The following is a 20465-nucleotide window of genomic DNA, read 5'->3' on the forward strand; positions in this document are numbered from 1 at the left end:
GATCTAATAACCATGTATAAGTATATAAGGGGACAATACAAATATCTCGCTGAGGATCTGTTTATACCAAGGAAGGTGACGGGCACAAGGGGGCATTCTTTGCGTCTGGAGGAGAGAAGGTTTTTCCACCAACATAGAAGAGGATTCTTTACTGTTAGGGCAGTGAGAATCTGGAATTGCTTGCCTGAGGAGGTGGTGATGGCGAACTCAGTCGAGGGGTTCAAGAGAGGCCTGGATGTCTTCCTGGAGCAGAACAATATTGTATCATACAATTATTAGGTTCTGTAGAAGGACGTAGATCTGGGGATTTATTATGATGGAATATAGGCTGAACTGGATGGACAAATGTCTTTCTTTGGCCTTACTAACTATGTTACTATGTTACTATGTATATTTAATTTAGCTTTTATATATCTATGTAGACTTTTTATGCATGATGGCGGCCATAAATACCAGGATGGGGGGCATCTTTGTTAGAAGGGGGGCATCTATACCAGGATAGGGACATCTATCCCAAGATTGGAGGCCATATATACCAGCTAGGATGGGACCGCATATACCAGGATCCAAGGCCCATGTATACCTGCCAGGATGGGGCCATATCTACCAGGATGGGGGTCATCTATAGTGGGATTGGGGGGCCATCTATCCAAGGATGGGGGGCCATATATACAAGGATGGGGTGGTCAATGTATACCAGGATGGGGTGGCCATGTATACCAGGTTGGCGAGGGCATGTATACCAGGATGGGGGGGGGGGCAATCTATACAAGGTGGGTCCATCTATACCAGGATGGGGGGCCATATATAACTCAGGATGGGGCCACATATAGGAGGATTGGGGGGCATATATACAAGGATGGGGTGGTCCAGGTATACCAGGATGGGGGCCATTTATACCAGGATGGGGGGGCATCTATACCAGGATGAGGGGCTATCTATACTGGGATTGGGGGGCCATCTATCCAAGGATGGGGGGCCATATATACAAGGATGGGGTGGTCCATGTATACAAGGATGGGGTGGCCATGTATACCAGGTTGGGTGGGCAATCTATACAAGGTGGGGGTCCATCTATACCAGGATGTGGGGGCATCTATCCAAGGATGGAGAGTCATATATATAAGTCAGGATGGGGCCACATATACGAGGATTGGGGGGCATATATACAAGGATGGGGTGGTCCATGTATACCAGGATGGGGGGGCCATTTATACCAGGATGGGGGGGCATCTATACCAGGATGAGGGGCTATCTATACCAGCCAGAATGGGGGCATACATACCAGGATGGGGGTCCCATGTATACCATGATGGAATGGTCATGCATACCAGGATGAGGTTCAAATTTATAAAAGGATGGGGGGGCATTTATACCAGGATGGGGGACCATTTATACCAACTAGGATGGGGCCATATATACCAGGATGGGGCCATATATACTAGGATGGGGGGTCTATATATACCAGGATGGGGGTCCCATTTATACCAGGGTGGGGGTCCACGTATACCAAGATGGAGAGCAGATACCCCCTCGTGGTATAAGCTGTGGTTCAAGGTGTATGGTGTGGCGATTATGGAGAGAAGAGCTGTGGATGTGAAAAGTCATCATGGCATCTGGACCAGATAGAGATGAAAAGAAAGGAAAGACTCAGTCAGAGAAGATGTCACCCATAAGATGCCTGGATGTAAACGGTTACTTATTGATACTGACTACGTGTCATCAGTGCTGTGGTTCCTGTACTGTTCACAGTCTTATAAAGACTGATAACGCCAGCATCTCCTTACCATTGTTACAGACATATTAGCACAGCAGGTGCAGTAATAAGGACACATACGGCAGCAGCGGCTCAGTATTGGGGTATCAGGTGCAGTAATAGGGACACATACGGCAGCAGCGGCTCAGTATTGGGGTATCAGGTGCAGTAATAGGGACACATACGGCAGCAGCGGCTCAGTATTGGGGTATCAGGTGGAGTAATAAGGACACATACGGCAGCAGCGGCTCAGTATTGGGGTATCAGGTGCAGTAATAAGGACACATACGGCAGCAGCGGCTCAGTATTGGGGTATCAGGTGGAGTAATAAGGACACATACGGCAGCAGCGGCTCAGTATTGGGGTATCAGGTGCAGTAATAGGGACACATACGGCAGCAGCGGCTCAGTATTGGGGTATCAGGTGCAGTAATAGGGACACATACGGCAGCAGCGGCTCAGTATTGGGGTATCAGGTGCAGTAATAGGGACACATACGACAGCAGTGGCTCAGTATTGGGGTATCGGGGCAGTAATAGGGACACATACGGCAGCAGCGGCTCAGTATTGGGATATCAGGTGCAGTAATAGGGACACATACGGCAGCAGTGGCTCAGTATTGGGGTATCAGGTGTAGTAATAGGGACACATACGGCAGCAGCGGCTCAGTATTGGGGTATCGGGGCAGTAATAGGGACACATACGGCAGCAGCGGCTCAGTATTGGGGTATCAGGTGCAGTAATAGGGACACATACGGCAGCAGTGGCTCAGTATTGGGGTATCAGGTGTAGTAATAGGGACACATACGGCAGCAGCGGCTCAGTATTGGGGTATCGGGGCAGTAATAGGGACACATACGGCAGCAGCGGCTCAGTATTGGGATATCAGGGGCAGTAATAGGGACACATACGGCAGCAGCGGCTCAGTATTGGGGTATCGGGGCAGTAATAGGGACACATACGGCAGCAGCGGCTCAGTATTGGGGTATCAGGTGTAGTAATAGGGATACATACGGCAGCAGCGGCTCAGTATTGGGGTATCGGGGCAGTAATAGGGACACATACGGCAGCAGCGGCTCAGTATTGGGGTATCAGGTGTAGTAATAGGGACACATACGGCAGCAGCGGCTCAGTATTGGGGTATCGGGGAAGTAATAGGGACACATACGGCAGCAGCGGCTCAGTATTGGGATATCAGGGGCAGTAATAGGGACACATACGGCAGCAGCAGCTCAGTATTGGGGTATCAGGTGCAGTAATAGGGACACATACGGCAGCAGCGGCTCAGTATTGGGGTATCAGGTGTAGTAATAGGGACACATACGGCAGCAGCGGCTCAGTATTGGGGTATCAGGTGCAGTAATAGGGACACATACGGCAGCAGTGGCTCAGTATTGAGGTATCAGGTGCAGTAATAGGGACACATACGGCAGCAGCGGCTCAGTATTGGGGTATCAGGGGTAGTAATAGGGTCACATACGGCAGCAGTGGCTCAGTATTGGGGTATCAGGTGCAGTAATAGGGACACATACGGCAGCAGCGGCTCAGTATTGGGGTATCAGGTGCAGTAATAGGGACACATACGGCAGCAGCGGCTCAGTATTGGGGTATCAGGTGCAGTAATAGGGACACATACGGCAGCAGCGGCTCAGTATTGGGGTATCAGGTGTAGTAATAGGGACACATACGGCAGCAGCAGCTCAGTATTGGGGTATCAGGGGTAGTAATAGGGTCACATACGGCAGCAGCGGCTCAGTATTGGGGTATCAGGTGTAGTAATAGGGACACATACGGCAGCAGCAGCTCAGTATTGGGGTATCAGGGGTAGTAATAGGGTCACATACGGCAGCAGTGGCTCAGTATTGGGGTATCAGGTGCAGTAATAGGGACACATACGGCAGCAGCGGCTCAGTATTGGGGTATCAGGTGCAGTAATAGGGACACATACGGCAGCAGCGGCTCAGTATTGGGGTATCAGGTGCAGTAATAGGGACACATACGGCAGCAGCGGCTTATTGGGGTATCAGGGGCAGTAATAAGGACACATACGGCAGCAGCGGCTCAGTATTGTGGTATCCGGTGCAGTAATAGGGACACATACGGCAGCAGCGGCTCAGTATTGGGGTATCAGGTGCAGTAATATTATTATTATATTATAATATTATTTAGGCACAATATGGTCCTGCTGTACACACACACTATTTGGCAGTATTATTTATCACTGTGCTTGACTGTTATTTGGCACGGCATAATATTATCTGTGGACAGTATTTTGTACATCCTATATAGCGGTACTATTTTATCTTTGTGTGGTACTGTATCACCACCACGGTTTGATGGTATTGTTTAGGTACACTAGTGAGGTGTCATTTTATATGGCATGGATAGCGTAAAACGTTTTCGGCTATAATTGCCAACCTACAGTATGTAAAAATACAAAATCTATAGAGGTAACAATTGGTATTGACACTAGCTGTTGTAGTTTCAGAGTAGATGGAAAGCCATAGATTGCAGGTTACATGTGTTTATTTCATAGGAATAAAATGGTGACAAGTCCTGTTTAACCCCTTCAGGCACCATGACCTACTAATACAGGGTGATTCACTCTCAGGAAAAACTGCTGCAACTTCTAAAAGAGACGATGGAACGTACTGAAATTTGGACTGTGCATCACTTTGTTCATGAGAAATTGATGTTTTACAGCAGTTCATGAAAACGTCCACTGTTTGCATCCAAGCACACCTGCACTTGCCGTTCCATATTGCTGAATGTATTCTGCAGGAGGTCTTGGGTCATAGCCTGAATTTCTCGCTGTATGTTCTCTCGGAGTGCCTGTAATGTTACTGTACACCTGACCCTTCAAATGGCCTCTGACATTTTCGGGCGTCCTCCATTATGACTATGCAGAAATGTTCCAGCTCATTCACCAATGACAGAATACACGGTTTGGACTTCGGAGTTCGACCTCCAAACTTCTTTAGAAAGTCTGGCACCGATGCTGAAGGAGGACCCACATCACCACCATTTTGGTACTCCGGTGAAGCTGAGGCCCAGCTTGGGCCTCGCAGGAGACGCGCATTTTCCCTACATACCACAATAGAGCGGTATTTTAAAAAAAAGTTTTAAAAATATTTTTAAAAAACATACAAAATAAGGTATACATGGTATTGCTACATTCCTAAAAAGTCCAATCTATGAAAATATACATTTTTTTTAATTCCATACATTAAACGGCATAACAAAGGAAAAATCCAGATGTCATAATTGCAGTTTTTCACTTGCTGCACCTCTTCCAATAAAGCAAAATAAGAACCAAGATGAACAAAATCAATTATCAAAATGCTACCAATAAAAATAACAGCTTGGCAAGAAAAAAAAAACCCTTAGGCTATGTTCACATGTTGCGTTTTTGCTGCTTTTTTTAATTCAAATTTTAAGGTGCGTTTTACAAGCATAGCAATATATAGAGAAGCTATGAGATTTCAGAAATCTCGTGCACACATTGCTTTTTTCTTTTTGACTGATTTGGAAAATCACTGCTTTTTTTGCAAACTGCAGCATGTCATTTCTTTCAGCGTTTTTGAAGCATTTTGGGGTAAGTGCAAAAACGCAGCAAAAAAACGCAGGTATCAGGTTTTCCTTCGTTTTTGGTGCAAAAACCTTACGGAAGTTGCATCATGTTTTTTGGGGGCATTAAACTTTATCAACGTGCACAAGAGACAACAAAAAACGCAGTAAAAAGATACAGCAGAAACGCAGCAAAACCTGCTTTTAGTAAGCAGCTTTTATACTGCCAAGAGGGCAGGTTTTGTCTATGCGAAAAAAATGCAGCAAAAACGCAACGTGTAGAGATAGCCTAAGGCTATGTGCACACGTTGTGGATTCTCTGCGGATGCGCAGCGTTTTTTGAGGTTCAGAAACTCTGCAGATCCGCAATTGATTTACAGTACAATGTAAATCGATTAGAGAAAAAAATGCTGTGCACACTTTGCTGAAAATCTGCTGCGGAAACGCTGCGGTTTAAAAGAAGTAGCATGTCACTTCTTTTTTGTGAATCTGCAGCGTTTTTGTACCCATTCCATTATAGAAAACCGCAGGGGTAAAAAACGCAGCAAATCCGCAAGAAAACCGCAGCAAAAACGCACAAAAAAGCTGCGGAACCGCACAAAAACATGTGACAAATTCGCAGGTGCGTTTTCTGCCAGGAGAGGCAGAATCTGCACCAGAATTTCCTAAGGCTAATCCGCAACGTGTGCACATAGCCTTAGGCCGGTTTCACTTGTCAGTGGCTCTGCCCCGGTACGTGAGGTGACAGTGGATCGCCCCCAGACACAGGGCCACGCGTTTCGGTATCGGGCCTCTCTGGTTCGGTTCTGAGGCTGTCGCGGTGGCTGGACCCGGTCCGCGACCCTGCTAAGGGGCGTCCAATAAAGGTGGTACAGTCTGTCAGGGGTTCGTGACGCCACCTGTGGTGTTCGGTCAGGGTGACCGATGCTGCTGTGGGGTCCACTGGGGTGATGGAATGGCAGCTGGATGGTATACCTTCCCACAGGTGAAGTGTGTCCCCAGGGCTTCCCAGTGGTGTAGGTGGCGATGGTCTGAGGTGCAGGCAATAACGAGGACACAAGGTTGCAGTCTCTTTACCTCTTTACTGAAGACTTCAGGATCCTCAATCCAGAGCACGCTTAACAGGGCTATCAGAGACTGGCCGGTCTGATGGGCACTTCCAGAGTTTCCCTCGCAGATGGAAATCGTTGCCCACCACTAGCGCCTGTGTGTTGTAGTCCTACCCTGCTGAACATTCGGTATAGTCCTCACAACTGCTGTTCTCGTTCGTCGTTCTCTACAGCTTTCTCTCTCTTTAGTTCCAGATGTTACTAGTTTCTCGTCCCCCAGTATGTTTTGGCTAGGACGCACCCGTATGACGGGAAGGCTTGGAGGTCTTCCGGGACCCTAGACATGCCCCTCTCCCAATGTTGCCCCCTATGTCTTCTTAGGAAATTTAAGGTAGACAGCCAATCTATAATTAACTGTCCTGCGGAGTATGAAGTAAGGCCTGAAGTCAGTTACTCCCGCGGTGTTCCGGCCACCGGCTACACGCCTCAGTAGGATGTTGCCTCGGTCTCACGACACAACTCCTACTGGTTCTCCTTCTTGCTTGATCTCATTTACACTGTTCCACAATTTCCTTCCTTTCTTGTCTCTTTCTTAGGATACCGCCGCGGGGTGTGCAGGCGTGGCTCTGTTACGTTCTTCTCTGTTCGCTAGGCACCTGCCAGGTTCCCATGCCGACAGGGACCCCCCTGTGTCTTCTCCCTGCAACACCCCCTGCCACAGGTTGTTGCCTGGTTCCAACCCAGTCAGCTTCTGACTAACTTCCTCCCCAGCCTCTAGTTTTACCAGTGTGAGGAGTGGCCCAATAAATAAAGCCTTTTTCTCCCCCTAGTGACCGGAGTGTGAAGTGTAATGTGTTCTGGTGATACCTGGTCAGGAGAATTCCTTCAGTACCATCACTCCCCTTAGTGGCAGAGTGTCATACTGCAACGACCAGATCTCTGGGACGCTGCAACAGTTTCCTCACGTACCGGAGCCACTGACACACGTAGACACATTGAAATCAATGCATCTGTGCAGATGTCATTGATTTTTTACGGACCGTGTCTCCGTGTGCCAAACACGGAGACATGTCAGTGTTCGTGGGAGCGCACGGATTACACGGACCCATTAAAGTCAATGGGTCCATGTAAAACACGTACCGCACACGGACGTTGTCCGTGTGCAGTCCGTGTGCCGTGCAGGAGACAGCGCTACAGTAAGCGCTGTCCTCCCCCCCCCCCCCCCACTGGTGAGGAAGCCCCATTCATATCTTCTCTGCAGCAGCGTTTGCTGTAGAGAAGATATGAATATTCCTTTTTTTTTTTTGTTTCTCGTGTTTAACATAAAGATCCATGTCCCCACCCCCCTCCCACCCCCTGTGCGCCCGCCCGCTGTTATTAAAATACTCACCCGGCTCCCTCGCTGGCGCTGCTTCCTGTCCTCGCCGCACCTTCTACTGTATGAGCAGTCACGTGGGGCCGCCGATTACAGTCATGAATATGCGGCTCCACCTCCCATAGGGATGGAGCCGCATATTCATTACTGTAAATGAGCGGCCCCACGTGACCGCTCATACAGTAGAAGGTGCGGCCAGGACAGGAAGCAGCGCCAGCCAGCGAGGGAGCCGGGTGAGTATTTTAATAACAGCGGGCGGGCGCACAGGGTGTGGGAGGGGGGTGGGGACAGGGATCTTTATGTTAAACACGAGAAACAAAAAAAAAAAAGGAATATTCATATCTTCTCTACAGCAAACGCTGCTGCAGAGAAGATATGAATCGCGGCTTCAGCACCAGATGCAGGGGACAGCGCTAAACTTTAGCGCTGTCTCCTGCACGGTGCATGTGGTACCCAGTGGGCACACGGGCGGCACACGTGTGCTGCTCGTGTACCACACTGATGTGCCACAGAAACGCACGGGCACACGGACACGGATAATTCCGGTACCGATTTTTCCGGTACCGGAATTATCTGGACGTGTGGGACTGCCCTTAGACAGCATCATCGATAGAAAAGTAAAAATGACTGGCCTCTGAAAATGGCTACAAGAACCAAATATCTTTTTTATGAAGAGTAAAAATTTTCATACCACTATTTATAATAATAATAAAACTATAGAATATATAATTACTTAAAAACGAAACCCCAAAAATAAGTGCAGATTTTTTTTTTTCCCAATTTCACCGCACTTGGATTTTTTTTTTCCAGTTTCTCGGTACATTATATGGTAAAGTCCATGGTGTCAGTTCAAAAATACAACTTGTCCTGCAAAAAACACGCTACGTGGATGGAAAATTAAAAAATCTACGGAGGAAAAAAATGTTCACGTAAAAAAAATAGAAAAATTGTAGCATTAATAGGTTAAAAATGTCAGTAATGTCACATTAAAAAGAAAAGGATTACATGAAGCTTTGAGAAGTCATTAACTCTCTCAGGAAAGCAAAATGGCCGCCCACACGTTAGGGAGACCGCTGCTGCGTGCGTCAGCCATCATTCATTATTCACTGTGTTGTCCTCAGGCCCTGAGCTCATTTATTGAGTCAGTGAATAGACGACAAGGACGGGACGTCAGCGCTCCATTATCCCCAAGTTTACGGTATTATCAGTCACCGAAGTCATTTATCTCATAAGTAATCAGGACGCAGTTATTTTCTCATTTCATATTCATTAAAAAAATGTTTTTAGCAGTCACTTAAACATAGACACAAAGTTCTGGATTATATTTTTATTATATCTATTATAACATCCCCAATATTTCTAATTAATGTACAATTGTAGCAGCCATTTTGTGATAACGGTCTAAAAAAATCTTTGTTGCTCATAGCAACCAATCGCAGAGCAGCTTTTATTTTCCTACATCAGAATACGAAATGAAAGCTGAACTGTGATTGGTTGCTATAGGCAACAAAGACAGGTATTCCTTTTACACCAGTGTTTACCAACCTTATTTTGGCCCTGAGGCACCCTAGCAAGAGAAGGTGATTTCGGGACACCTCTGCCAAATAATTGTTTGAGGAACTGACCAAAAAAGTGAAAAAGTGTACAACGTGCCCCCTAAATAGAAAGAATAGTGAACGAGAAAGAGTTTTCTCACTTTTAGGCTCAATGTATTCAGCAGGTGGAATTAGTATTGAACTCATCACCAATTTTCCAAGTAAATATATTTCTAAAGGTGCTATTGACATGAAATGTTCACCAGATATCAGTAAGAACCCATCCGATCCACACAGGCAAATAAATCATCTTAGATGTCTAGAAATTAAAGTTATGTGTAATAATGGGAAAAAGTTTTGAACACATGAAGAAAGAGAGGGGCAAAAGAACAAAGGAAAGTCCTGACACCAGCTGGTATCTATCAGTGATAATACTAATAATAATATATTGATATAGCGCCAACATATTCCGCAGCGCTTTACAGTTTTTGCACACGTTATCATCGCTGAGGGGTCAGATGTTATACTCTAGGGGCAAGATTTTATGTCGCAGGGACGAGGGGCCGAAGGTTATACACCATGGGCGGGGGAAGATATGTTATAAACCAGGGGTGAGGGAACAAATGAGAAACTGAAATTCAGTGATTGTCCCGTGCGGCCCAATACTTTTCCACATAGTGTATGTTTGTTATAGCTGTAATCATATGATTACACAAAACACATTTTACATGTCATCTACACTCCACGGTGAAAAAAAGAAAAAAAAAATACCCCACAAGGGCACTGCTACTACCATGTCTCACTGTGGAATCCTGGTAGTGACAGTGCCCTTATGTCAGGTTACATTTCATTGATATCAGCAATTCACAGATGTTCTGCTCTATAGTGACAGAGAAGATGCCGCCATCACTCCAGGCCCTTGGTAGATGTGCTCTTTTCCAACATGATAATAATCCAAAACACGCACATCTGCTTCATTTTTTTGTTCTTGTAAAATGGAGAAAGATAGACGCAGTAATATGTCACCGACTCGTTCATTCCAGGCCTAGAAGACTTCATGCTGTCCTTAAAAATCATGGAGGTCATACAAAATATAAAATGGAGTAGTTTTTGATGTGGGGTGTACTTATTTTTGCATCAACTAATTTGATTAAAACTGAAGATTTTGTAATGAACGTTATATTATTAACCTTACTCATGTTATAGGTAATAATAAATGGTCTATGAAACTCAGCCTGGTGAAGATTTTGGAAATTGTTCTTCTGTTCCGTGTTATATTGAATGAAATCTTACTTTTCAAAGGGGGTGTACTCATTTATGCTGAGCACTGTACAAGGAAACATGGTATTTCCAATACAATTTTTATTAAGGCTACATCTCCAACAAGGTGTGGTGCTTGGTTTGCACAGTCATGTTGTGCTGACGGACTCTTATATACTCTGTGGTGGATCGGCGCACTCAGCTGTACACGGAGGCAGACACTGGAACACTGTCTCTTTAAGATCTTCACTGGTTTATTATATATGCAGCATAAACCATTGTGAAGTAAAAATTAATACGGCCCTTGGGCAAAAACAGGAACAACAAAACAAAGTGGCAACACAAAGCACAGTCCTCGTGGTAGCGGGGAGTTTAGCAAAACACACGGTTCAGGTTAGGACAAACACGAACACTTCTCTGGAGTTACCCTCTCCAGATACACTGAACACTGAATGCCTCAGGAGGCCCATTATTTAAACCCCAGTCCACACCCTGGGGTGGAGATAAGGTGGACAACCTCCCTCCCAGACTATGATTGTCCACAAAAACCCAGCCCTTAAAATGGCCGATTAACCCCTCTCAACACACAGTGCGCTGAAGTAAACTTCTGGGTTTCAAATCACTGAAGCTAATAGCCTCAGTGATACGTATCTCCCCTCCAGCACTTTGCCAGCGACTTTGTCACAACTCTTACATTGCCACTTTCAACAAAGTAACCATTATATAGACTTATATAAAGAAAAGCTTTATTGTCAGTGAACAGTGAGCGTACGACACATATCTCTGAAAACGAGAGCAGGAATAACGCAATAAGACGCCAATGACATGTATTACATATAAAAAGTATGTGTACAGTATGTACAGACAGTATATAGGACTGTGAAGGTTTATTTCTCTGTATTACAAAATATTTACATAAAAATAGCAACTTTCTCTTCTATAACTGTACAGGGAATGCTTTATGGCTGGCAGGAATATAACATTGATGTCTCCAGAGCGGCATTCATAATAAAATATTTCGGCATCCCGCTATATTCTCATTTGTACATGTTAGCAATATTACATCAGCTTCACTGTATGCACGACTATACAGCCAAGTCACCGTGCAAATAAAAAGTTCTACAACTTTCTGATATGTTTTATGTTTAATTTCCTCCTCACTTCCAAGATGAGTTACTGCTACAGGCAGCAACCCTGTATATAGCCAGTCCTGTTCTCAGCTGAGAAGTGGATACAATTGTATCTAGGGCAGACAATGCTCTGTGAGATGAACAGTCTCTCCAAAATAGCTTTTTTTTTTTAGAAATACACCATCTTATCCAGATTTTCTGTGATTTTTCACTTCCACTATTTATTTCACATACTGACCATCTTCTTTCAGAAGATCACTTTTCTTAAAGCAATTTTGGGTGATTGTCTCGAAGAGTTTCTCCTGTGTTTAGCTCACAGAGCATTGGCTAGACTGAATGCAATTATATCCACTTCTCAGCTAACGGGAACAGTAATGTATGTAAATACTGACTGCACCAGCAGAATAGTGAGTGCAGCTCTGGAGTATAATACAGGATGTAACTCAGGATCAGTAATGTAATGTATGTACACAGTGACTGCACCAGCAGAATAGTGAGTGCAGCTCTGGAGTATAATACAGGATGTAACTCAGGATCAGTAATGTAATGTATGTACACAGTGACTGCACCAGCAGAATAGTGAGTGCAGCTCTGGGGTATAATACAGGATGTAACTCAGGATCAGTAATGTGATGTATGTACACAGTGACTGCACCAGCAGAATAGTGAGTGCAGCTCTGGGGTATAATACAGGATGTAACTCAGGATCAGTAATGTAATGTATGTACACAGTGACTGCACCAGCATAATAGTGAGTGCAGCTCTGGAGTATAATACAAGATGTAACTCAGGATCAGTACAGGATCAGTAATGTAATGTATGTTCACAGTGACTGCACCAGCAGAATAGTGAGTGTAGCTCTGGAGTATAATACAGGATCCTGAGTTACCTCCTGTGTTATACTTCAGAGCTGCAGTCACTATTCTGCTGGTAGAGTCACTGTGTACATACATTACATTACTGATCCCGAGTTACCTCCTATATTATACTCCAGTGCTGCACTCACTATTCTGCTGGTAGAGTCACTGTGTACATACATTACATTACTGATCCTGGGTTACATCCTGTATTATACTCCAGAGCTGTACTCACTATTCTGCTGCTGCAGTCACTGTGTACATACATTACATTACTGATCCTGTACTGATCCTGAGTTACATCCTGTATTATACCCCAGAGCTGCACTCACTATCCTGCTGGTCCAGTCACTGTGTACGTACAATACATTACTGATCCTGAGTTACATCCTCTATTATACCCCAGAGCTGCACTCACTATTCTGCTGGTGCAGTCACTGTGTACATACATTACATTACTGATCCTGAGTTACGTCTTGTATTATACCCCAGAGCTGCACTCACTATTCTGCTGGTGCAGTCACTGTGTACATACATTACATTACTGATCCTGAGTTACATCCTGTATTATACCCCAGAGCTGCACTCACTATTCTGCTGGTGCAGTCAAGGTGTACATACATTACATTACTAATCCTGAGTTACCTACTGCATTATATCCCAGAGCTGCACTCACTATTCTGCTGGTGCAGTCACTGTGTACATACATTACATTACTAATCCTGAGTTACTTACTGCATTATATCCCAGAGCTGCACTCACTATTCTGTTGGTGCAGTCACTGTGTACATACATTACATTACTGATCCTGAGTTACATCCTGTATTATACTCCAGAGCTGCACTCACTATTCTGCTGGTGCAGTCACTGTGTACATACATTACATTACTTGTCCTGAGTTACATCCTGTATTATACTCCAGAGCTGCACTCACTATTCTGCTGGTGCAGTCACTGTGTACACACATTACATTACTGATCCTGACTTACATCCTGTATTATACCCCAGAGCTGCACTCACTATTCTGCTGGTGTAGTCACTGTGTACATACATTACATTACTAATCCTGAGTTACCTACTGCATTATATCCCAGAGCTGCACTCACTATTCTGCTGGTGCAGTCACTGTGTACATACATTACTGATCCTGATTACCTCCTGTATTATACTCCAGAGCTGCACTCACTATTCTGCTGGTGCAGTCACTGTGTACATACATTACATTACTGATCCTGAGTTACATCCTGTATTATACTCCAGAGCTGCACTCACTATTCTGCTGGTGCAGTCACTGTGTACATACATTATATTACTTATCCTGTACTGATCCTAAATTACAGCCTGTATTATACTCCAGAGCTGCGCTCAAAATTCTGCGGGCGAGATGGCAGAATTGGGGGAGAAGGACAATCTGTGGTTTAAAAATCAGTTATTATGACCCCATAGATTTTTTTTCAACAGGATACCATTTTTACCTCTACATTTTTTTTGTTTGGAAGGATTTAAAATGAAAAATGAGACAACGTTGCAAATATTCTGAATTATTCATTATTTATTATTGTGTGCCCAGGGCTCTTATGCAGAGCTGGGTGTCTCCGTGGTAACAGACTACAAACAAACCCTGTGTAGTCGTGCTCTGAAGTCATCGTGTCTCCAATCAATCTTCTATTTCCTAACAACCTAATAAATGTATGTATGTAAGAAGTAAGGATCAGATGGAAGGAATGGCTGCAGCAGGATCTGACTGCAAAGGGTTTGTTTGTAGTCTGTTACTATGGAAACACATATCTCATTAGCAGATATAGACACAAAACAATAGTAACTTCTAATTAAAACTATTTGCAAAACAGCTTCTTTTAGGTACATTGGAAGGATAGAGGTGGTGAAAGTGGAGCTTCTCTGTGGCTCATATAAATAGAAAACTTTAGAAAAACAGACCAGTATATACCACACACACCAAAGCCACAATGCAACAGGCTGGGCAAAACAAGAACTGTCCTGAGGAAATGATGGGGACTCCTGACAGGCAAACATCCATGTGTCAGCTACTGACAGGGGGTGAGGTATTCAGCTCATGTAGTCATTTCACTACACGCAAACTAGAACTTCGTTTCTCCGGGTTCCATGTTCTTGTGTCTGAACTCCAAGTTCTTCATCTGAAAAAGGAAAATATATATATCTATAAAAAAAGTTAACATCACAGTCGTAGGACCACAATCATAAAGTATGTGTAGCCTCGGCATCCATACACCCTTCCTCCCTTCCCTGGCAGGGACACTGACTCACTGCTGCAATGCCCATCCCACACCTGCTCCTTCTTCTGCAGCCCAGGGTCTGCACACTGCTCGCAGATCCCCGGGAACTGTGCTTACGGCGTGCACTCTCTCGATCTCTAAAAGGGACAGCTCCATTCTAAAGTGTCCCCAGCCAATGCCTGGGAGACACTTATTATTTAAGGCACCTTCACCTGTTGGGAGGTGCCTGAGCAACGTGTCATATCAGTAGTCTGCATGCTTGCTAGTTCTCAGGTCCCCAGTACCTGCCAGTCAGTTTACCTTTCCTATACCTATCTTCCTGTACTTTCCGTGATTTCCTGTATTCCAGCTGTGCCCACCAGCACCTGCTTTCAAGTCGTGCCTGCCAGCACCTGCCTGTATTTCAGCTTTCAACACCTGCGTGTCTGTATATCAGCAGTGCCTGCCAGTACCTGCCTACCTGCATATATGTCATGCATGCCAGTACCTGCCTGCTTGCATATCAGTTGTGCCTGCCAGCACGTGCCTGCCTGGATATCAGCCGTGCCTACCAGTACCTACCTGCCTGTATAATAGATCAAAATAATAGATCACCGAAAGTGTCATCTTCTCCCATAAAGAATGCAGCCCTTCATGTTTAATTTTTTTCTATGTGCGGCCCATTTACCCGGCTGAGTTTGAGACCCCTGCCTTAGATCAATCCTTTGCAAACCAGTCTGATATGTTTTAATATGTTCTACCACTAGAGGTCAGTGTTGTTACATTATCACTTACTTCTGATCTTTCTATATATACAATGATAGATGCAGAACTGTGGAGATGTAGGCCCAGAGTTTATCAATTAAGAAAATGCAAAGCAAATGAACAAATGAACAAATGGGAACTCTAAATCACATGAATATTTGGTGACCGCCTGTCGCCTTCATCACTTCTTCTATCGTACTGATCACTCACACACAGTTTATGAAGGAACCCGGCAAGAGGTGGTTCAACACATCTTGGAGAACTGACCCCAGATCTTCTGTGGATGAGGTGCAGATCCTTCTGTCTCTTCATGTGATCCAAGACAGACTGGATCATGTGAGATCAGGGCTCTGCAGGGGCCGGATCATCACTTCCAGAACTCCTTGTTCTTCTACTGATAGTTGTTAATGACATTGGCTGGATGTTTTGGGGTTGTTGTCCAGCTGTAGAATAAACTTGGGGCTAATCAGACGCCTCCCTGATGCTATTACGTGATGGATAAAGTATCTGCCTGGATTTCTCAGCATTGAGGACCCTCATTATTGTGCCATTCTCCAGCCCTTTGGTGAACAAACTGCCTTCTGTTACAGCCAAATATTTCACATTGTGACTCATCAGCCCAGAGCCCCTGCTGCCATTTTTCTGCACCCCAGTTCCTATGTTTTTGTCAATAGTTGAGTCTCTTGCTCTTGTTTCCATATAGAAGGTCCGGACGTTGGGCACAATACGTCTCTGCAGACCGCGTCTGGCCAGGCTTCCTCAAACAGTAGATGGGTAAACTTATGCCCACTAGTTGCTGTCAATTCTAAGTTGATGGCACTGCTGGACATCTTCTGATTTTGAAGGCATGTAACATGATAGGTCTCATCTGCTGCACTAAGTTTTCTTGGCCGACCACTGTGTCTACGGTCCTAAACGTTGCCCATTTCATGGTGTCCAAATGTTAAGAAATACAGCCAGATACTTACCCATCATGTAATACCATTCGGGAGATGTCTGACTGGCTACAAATTTATTCTGCAGCTGAACAATGACCCCAAACATCCAACCAATGTCATTAAAAATGAGGAGCCCTTTAGGTGATGATCCAGCCACCACAGAGCCCTGATCTCACATCTTCCAATATGTCCAGGATCATATGAAGAGGCACAACAATTTTCACAAGTGACATCAACAGAAGATCTGGGGTCAGTTCTCCAAGATGTTTGGAGCAACTTCCTGCTGAGACTTCTAACACTGTCTGAAAATACCTAGAAATATTGATTAAGGGAAATGGCGGTCACTAATTATACATGGGATGTCACGGATTTAACGCTATAGAGAGGAGACAGAAGACTGAAGCGTCTGATTTCTCCTACTCCAGCACCGATTAGATGCACTTCAGGTTCATATTAAATGGTGCAAGTTTCTTTTAGAAGTGCAGGGGTTAATCTGTTCAGTTGAGAGCTCCTGCTTCCTGCATTAAGGTTCTCAGCTGTTCACTGTTAGCCACTCCCATCTCCTATATAATCTGGGTCCTGATTAACACACATTGCCAGAGAAAGCTTTTGCTGCATGGTTGGAGGTTGTTAGTTGGTGGTTTTTATTTGAGAAGGCGTTTGGTAGATTTATCTGTGTCACGCACGCGCCCAGACTGGTTGGCGCGCGCATACGGGGGTGTGGCCCCACTGGACTACAGAACAAACTTCCCTGGAAGGGTCGTAACTAAGTAGCTTCCTAGGTGTTCGCTGGAGCCTCTGTGTTATGACCTGGTGGTCAGGACAATAATGGACCTGGTGGTTAAGAGCACACGGAATGACCTGATAGTTACTGATAATAAGGACGAGCTCTGGGACGTGGGAACTCTGCTGACCGCAATCCCTAAACCTATCAAACACACTAGAAATAGCCGTGGATTGCGCCTAACGCTCCCTATGCAACTCGGCACAGCCTAAGAAACTAGCTAGCCCTGAAGATAGAAAAATAAAGCCTACCTTGCCTCAGAGAAATTCCCCAAAGGAAAAGGCAGCCCCCACATATAATGACTGTGAGTAAAGATGAAAATACAAACTCAGAGAAGAAATAGATTTAGCAAAGTGAGGCCCGACTTACTGAACAGACCGAGGATAGGAAAGGTTACTTTGCGGTCAGCACAAAAACCTACAAAAAGACCACCCAGAGGGCGCAAAAAGACCCTCCGCACCGACTCACGGTGCGGAGGCGCTCCCTCTGCGTCCCAGAGCTTCCAGCAAGCAAGACAACAAATAAATAGCAAGCTGGACAGAAAAATAGCAAACCAAAGAAATACAAACTGGAACTTAGCTTCTGATGGGAAGACAGGTCACAAGAACGATCCAGGAGTGAACAGACCAATACTGGAACATTGACAGGTGGCATGGAGCAAAGATCTAAGTGGAGATAAATAGAGCAGCAGCTAACGAATTAACCTAGTTACCTGTGAAACTCAGAAACACCCACCAGAGGAAGTCCATGGACAGAACCAGTCGAAGTACCATTCATGACCACAGGAGGGAGCCTGACAACAGAATTCACAACAGTACCCCCTCCTTGAGGAGGGGTCACCGAACCCTCACCAGAGCCCCCAGGCCGACCAGGATGAGCCAAATGAAAGGCACGAACCAGATCGGCAGCATGAACATCAGAGGCAAAAACCCAGGAATTATCTTCCTGACCATAACCCTTCCACTTGACCAGGTACTGGAGTTTCCGTCTCGAAACACGAGAATCCAAAATCTTCTCCACCACATACTCCAACTCCCCCTCAACTAACACCGGGGCAGGAGGATCAACGGATGGAACCACAGGCGCCACGTATCTCCGCAACAACGACCTATGAAACACATTATGGATGGCAAAAGAAGCAGGAAGGGCCAAACGAAATGACACAGGATTGATAACCTCAGAAATCTTATATGGACCAATGAAACGAGGCTTAAACTTAGGAGAGGAAACCTTCATAGGAACATAACGAGACGACAACCAAACCAAATCCCCAACATGAAGTCGGGGACCCACACAGCGCCGGCGGTTAGCGAAATGTTGAGCCTTCTCCTGGGACAATGTCAAATTGTCCACCACATGAGTCCAAATCTGCTGCAACCTATCCACCACAGTATCTACACCAGGACAGTCTGAAGACTCAACCTGCCCTGAAGAGAAACGAGGATGGAAACCAGAATTGCAGAAAAACGGCGAAACCAAAGTAGCTGAGCTGGCCCGATTATTAAAGGCGAACTCAGCCAACGGCAAAAAGGACACCCAATCATCCTGATCAGCAGAAACAAAGCATCTCAGATATGTTTCCAAAGTTTGATTAGTTCGTTCGGTTTGGCCATTTGTCTGAGGATGGAAAGCCGAGGAAAAAGACAAATCAATGCCCATCCTAGCACAAAAGGATCGCCAAAACCTTGAAACAAACTGGGAACCTCTGTCAGAAACGATGTTCTCCGGGATACCATGTAAACGAACCACATGCTGGAAAAATAATGGCACCAAATCAGAGGAGGAAGGCAATTTAGACAAAGGTACCAAATGGACCATCTTAGAAAAGCGATCACAAACCACCCAAATGACCGACATCTTTTGAGAGACGGGGAGATCCGAAATAAAATCCATAGAAATATGCGTTCAGGGCCTCTTCGGGACCGGCAAGGGCAAAAGCAACCCACTGGCACGAGAACAGCAGGGCTTAGCCCGAGCACAAGTCCCACAGGACTGCACAAAAGAACGCACATCCTGCGACAAAGACGGCCACCAAAAGGATCTAGCCACCAAATCTCTGGTAGGAAAGATTCCAGGATGCCCAGCCAACACTGAACAATGAATGTCAGAGATAACTCTACTAGTCCATCTATCAGGGACAAACAGTTTCTCCGCTGGGCAACGGTCAGGTCTATCAGCCTGAAATTTTTGCAGCACCCGCCGCAAATCAGGGGAGATGGCAGACAAAATTACCCCCTCTTTGAGAATACCCGCCGGCTCAGGAACACCTGGAGAGTCAGGCACAAAACTCCTTGACAGGGCATCAGCCTTCACATTCTTAGAGCCCGGAAGGTACAAAACCACAAAATCAAAACGGGAGAAAAATAACGACCATCGAGCCTGTCTCGGATTCAACCGTTTGGCAGACTCAAGATAAGTCAAATTCTTGTGATCTGTCAAGACCACCACGCGATGCTTGGCTCCTTCCAGCCAATGACGCCACTCCTCGAATGCCCACTTCATGGCCAACAATTCACGATTACCAACATCATAGTTACGCTCCGCAGGCGAAAACTTTCTAGAAAAGAAAGCACATGGCTTCATCACCGAGCCCTCAGAACTTCTTTGCGACAAAACAGCCCCTGCTCCAATCTCAGAAGCATCAACCTCATCCTGAAACGGGAGCGAAACATCTGGCTGGCACAACACAGGGGCAGAAGAAAAACGACGCTTCAACTCCTGAAAAGCCTCTACAGCCGCAGAAGACCAATTGACCACATCAGCACCCTTCTTGGTCAAATCAGTCAACGGTTTAGCAACAGTAGAAAAATTAGCGATGAAGCACCGATAAAAATTAGCAAAGCCCAGGAACTTTTGCAGGCTCTTCACAGATGTCGGCTGAGTCCAATCGTAAATGGCCTGGACTTTAACAGGGTCCATCTCGATAGTAGAAGGGGAAAAAATGAACCCCAAAAATGAAACCTTCTGAACTCCAAAGAGACACTTTGACCCCTTCACAAACAAGGAATTTGCATGAAGGACCTGGAACACCATTCTGACCTGCTTCACATGAGACTCCCAATCATCCGAAAAGACCAAAATATCATCCAAATACACAATCAGGAATTTATCCAGGTACTCTCGGAAGATGTCATGCATAAAGGACTGAAATACTGATGGAGCATTGGAAAGCCCGAATGGCATAACCAGGTACTCAAAATGGCCCTCGGGCGTATT

General features: G+C 45.3%; 1 protein-coding gene across 1 annotated transcript in view; it reads right to left on the bottom strand.

The window, feature by feature from the left end:
• Positions 1 to 14335: 14335 nt before the first annotated feature.
• Positions 14336 to 20465, bottom strand: part of HEPACAM2 (HEPACAM family member 2) — a 96752-nt gene continuing 90622 nt past the window's right edge. The window contains exon 10 of the mRNA XM_069729397.1: positions 14336 to 14684. Within this exon, the coding sequence (XP_069585498.1) occupies position 14684 (1 nt within the window). The 3' untranslated portion in view covers positions 14336 to 14683. The remainder of the gene's footprint in view (positions 14685 to 20465) is intronic.

Source organism: Ranitomeya imitator, chromosome 6 (assembly GCF_032444005.1).
Source record: "Ranitomeya imitator isolate aRanImi1 chromosome 6, aRanImi1.pri, whole genome shotgun sequence".
Taxonomy (NCBI): Eukaryota; Metazoa; Chordata; class Amphibia; order Anura; family Dendrobatidae; genus Ranitomeya; species Ranitomeya imitator.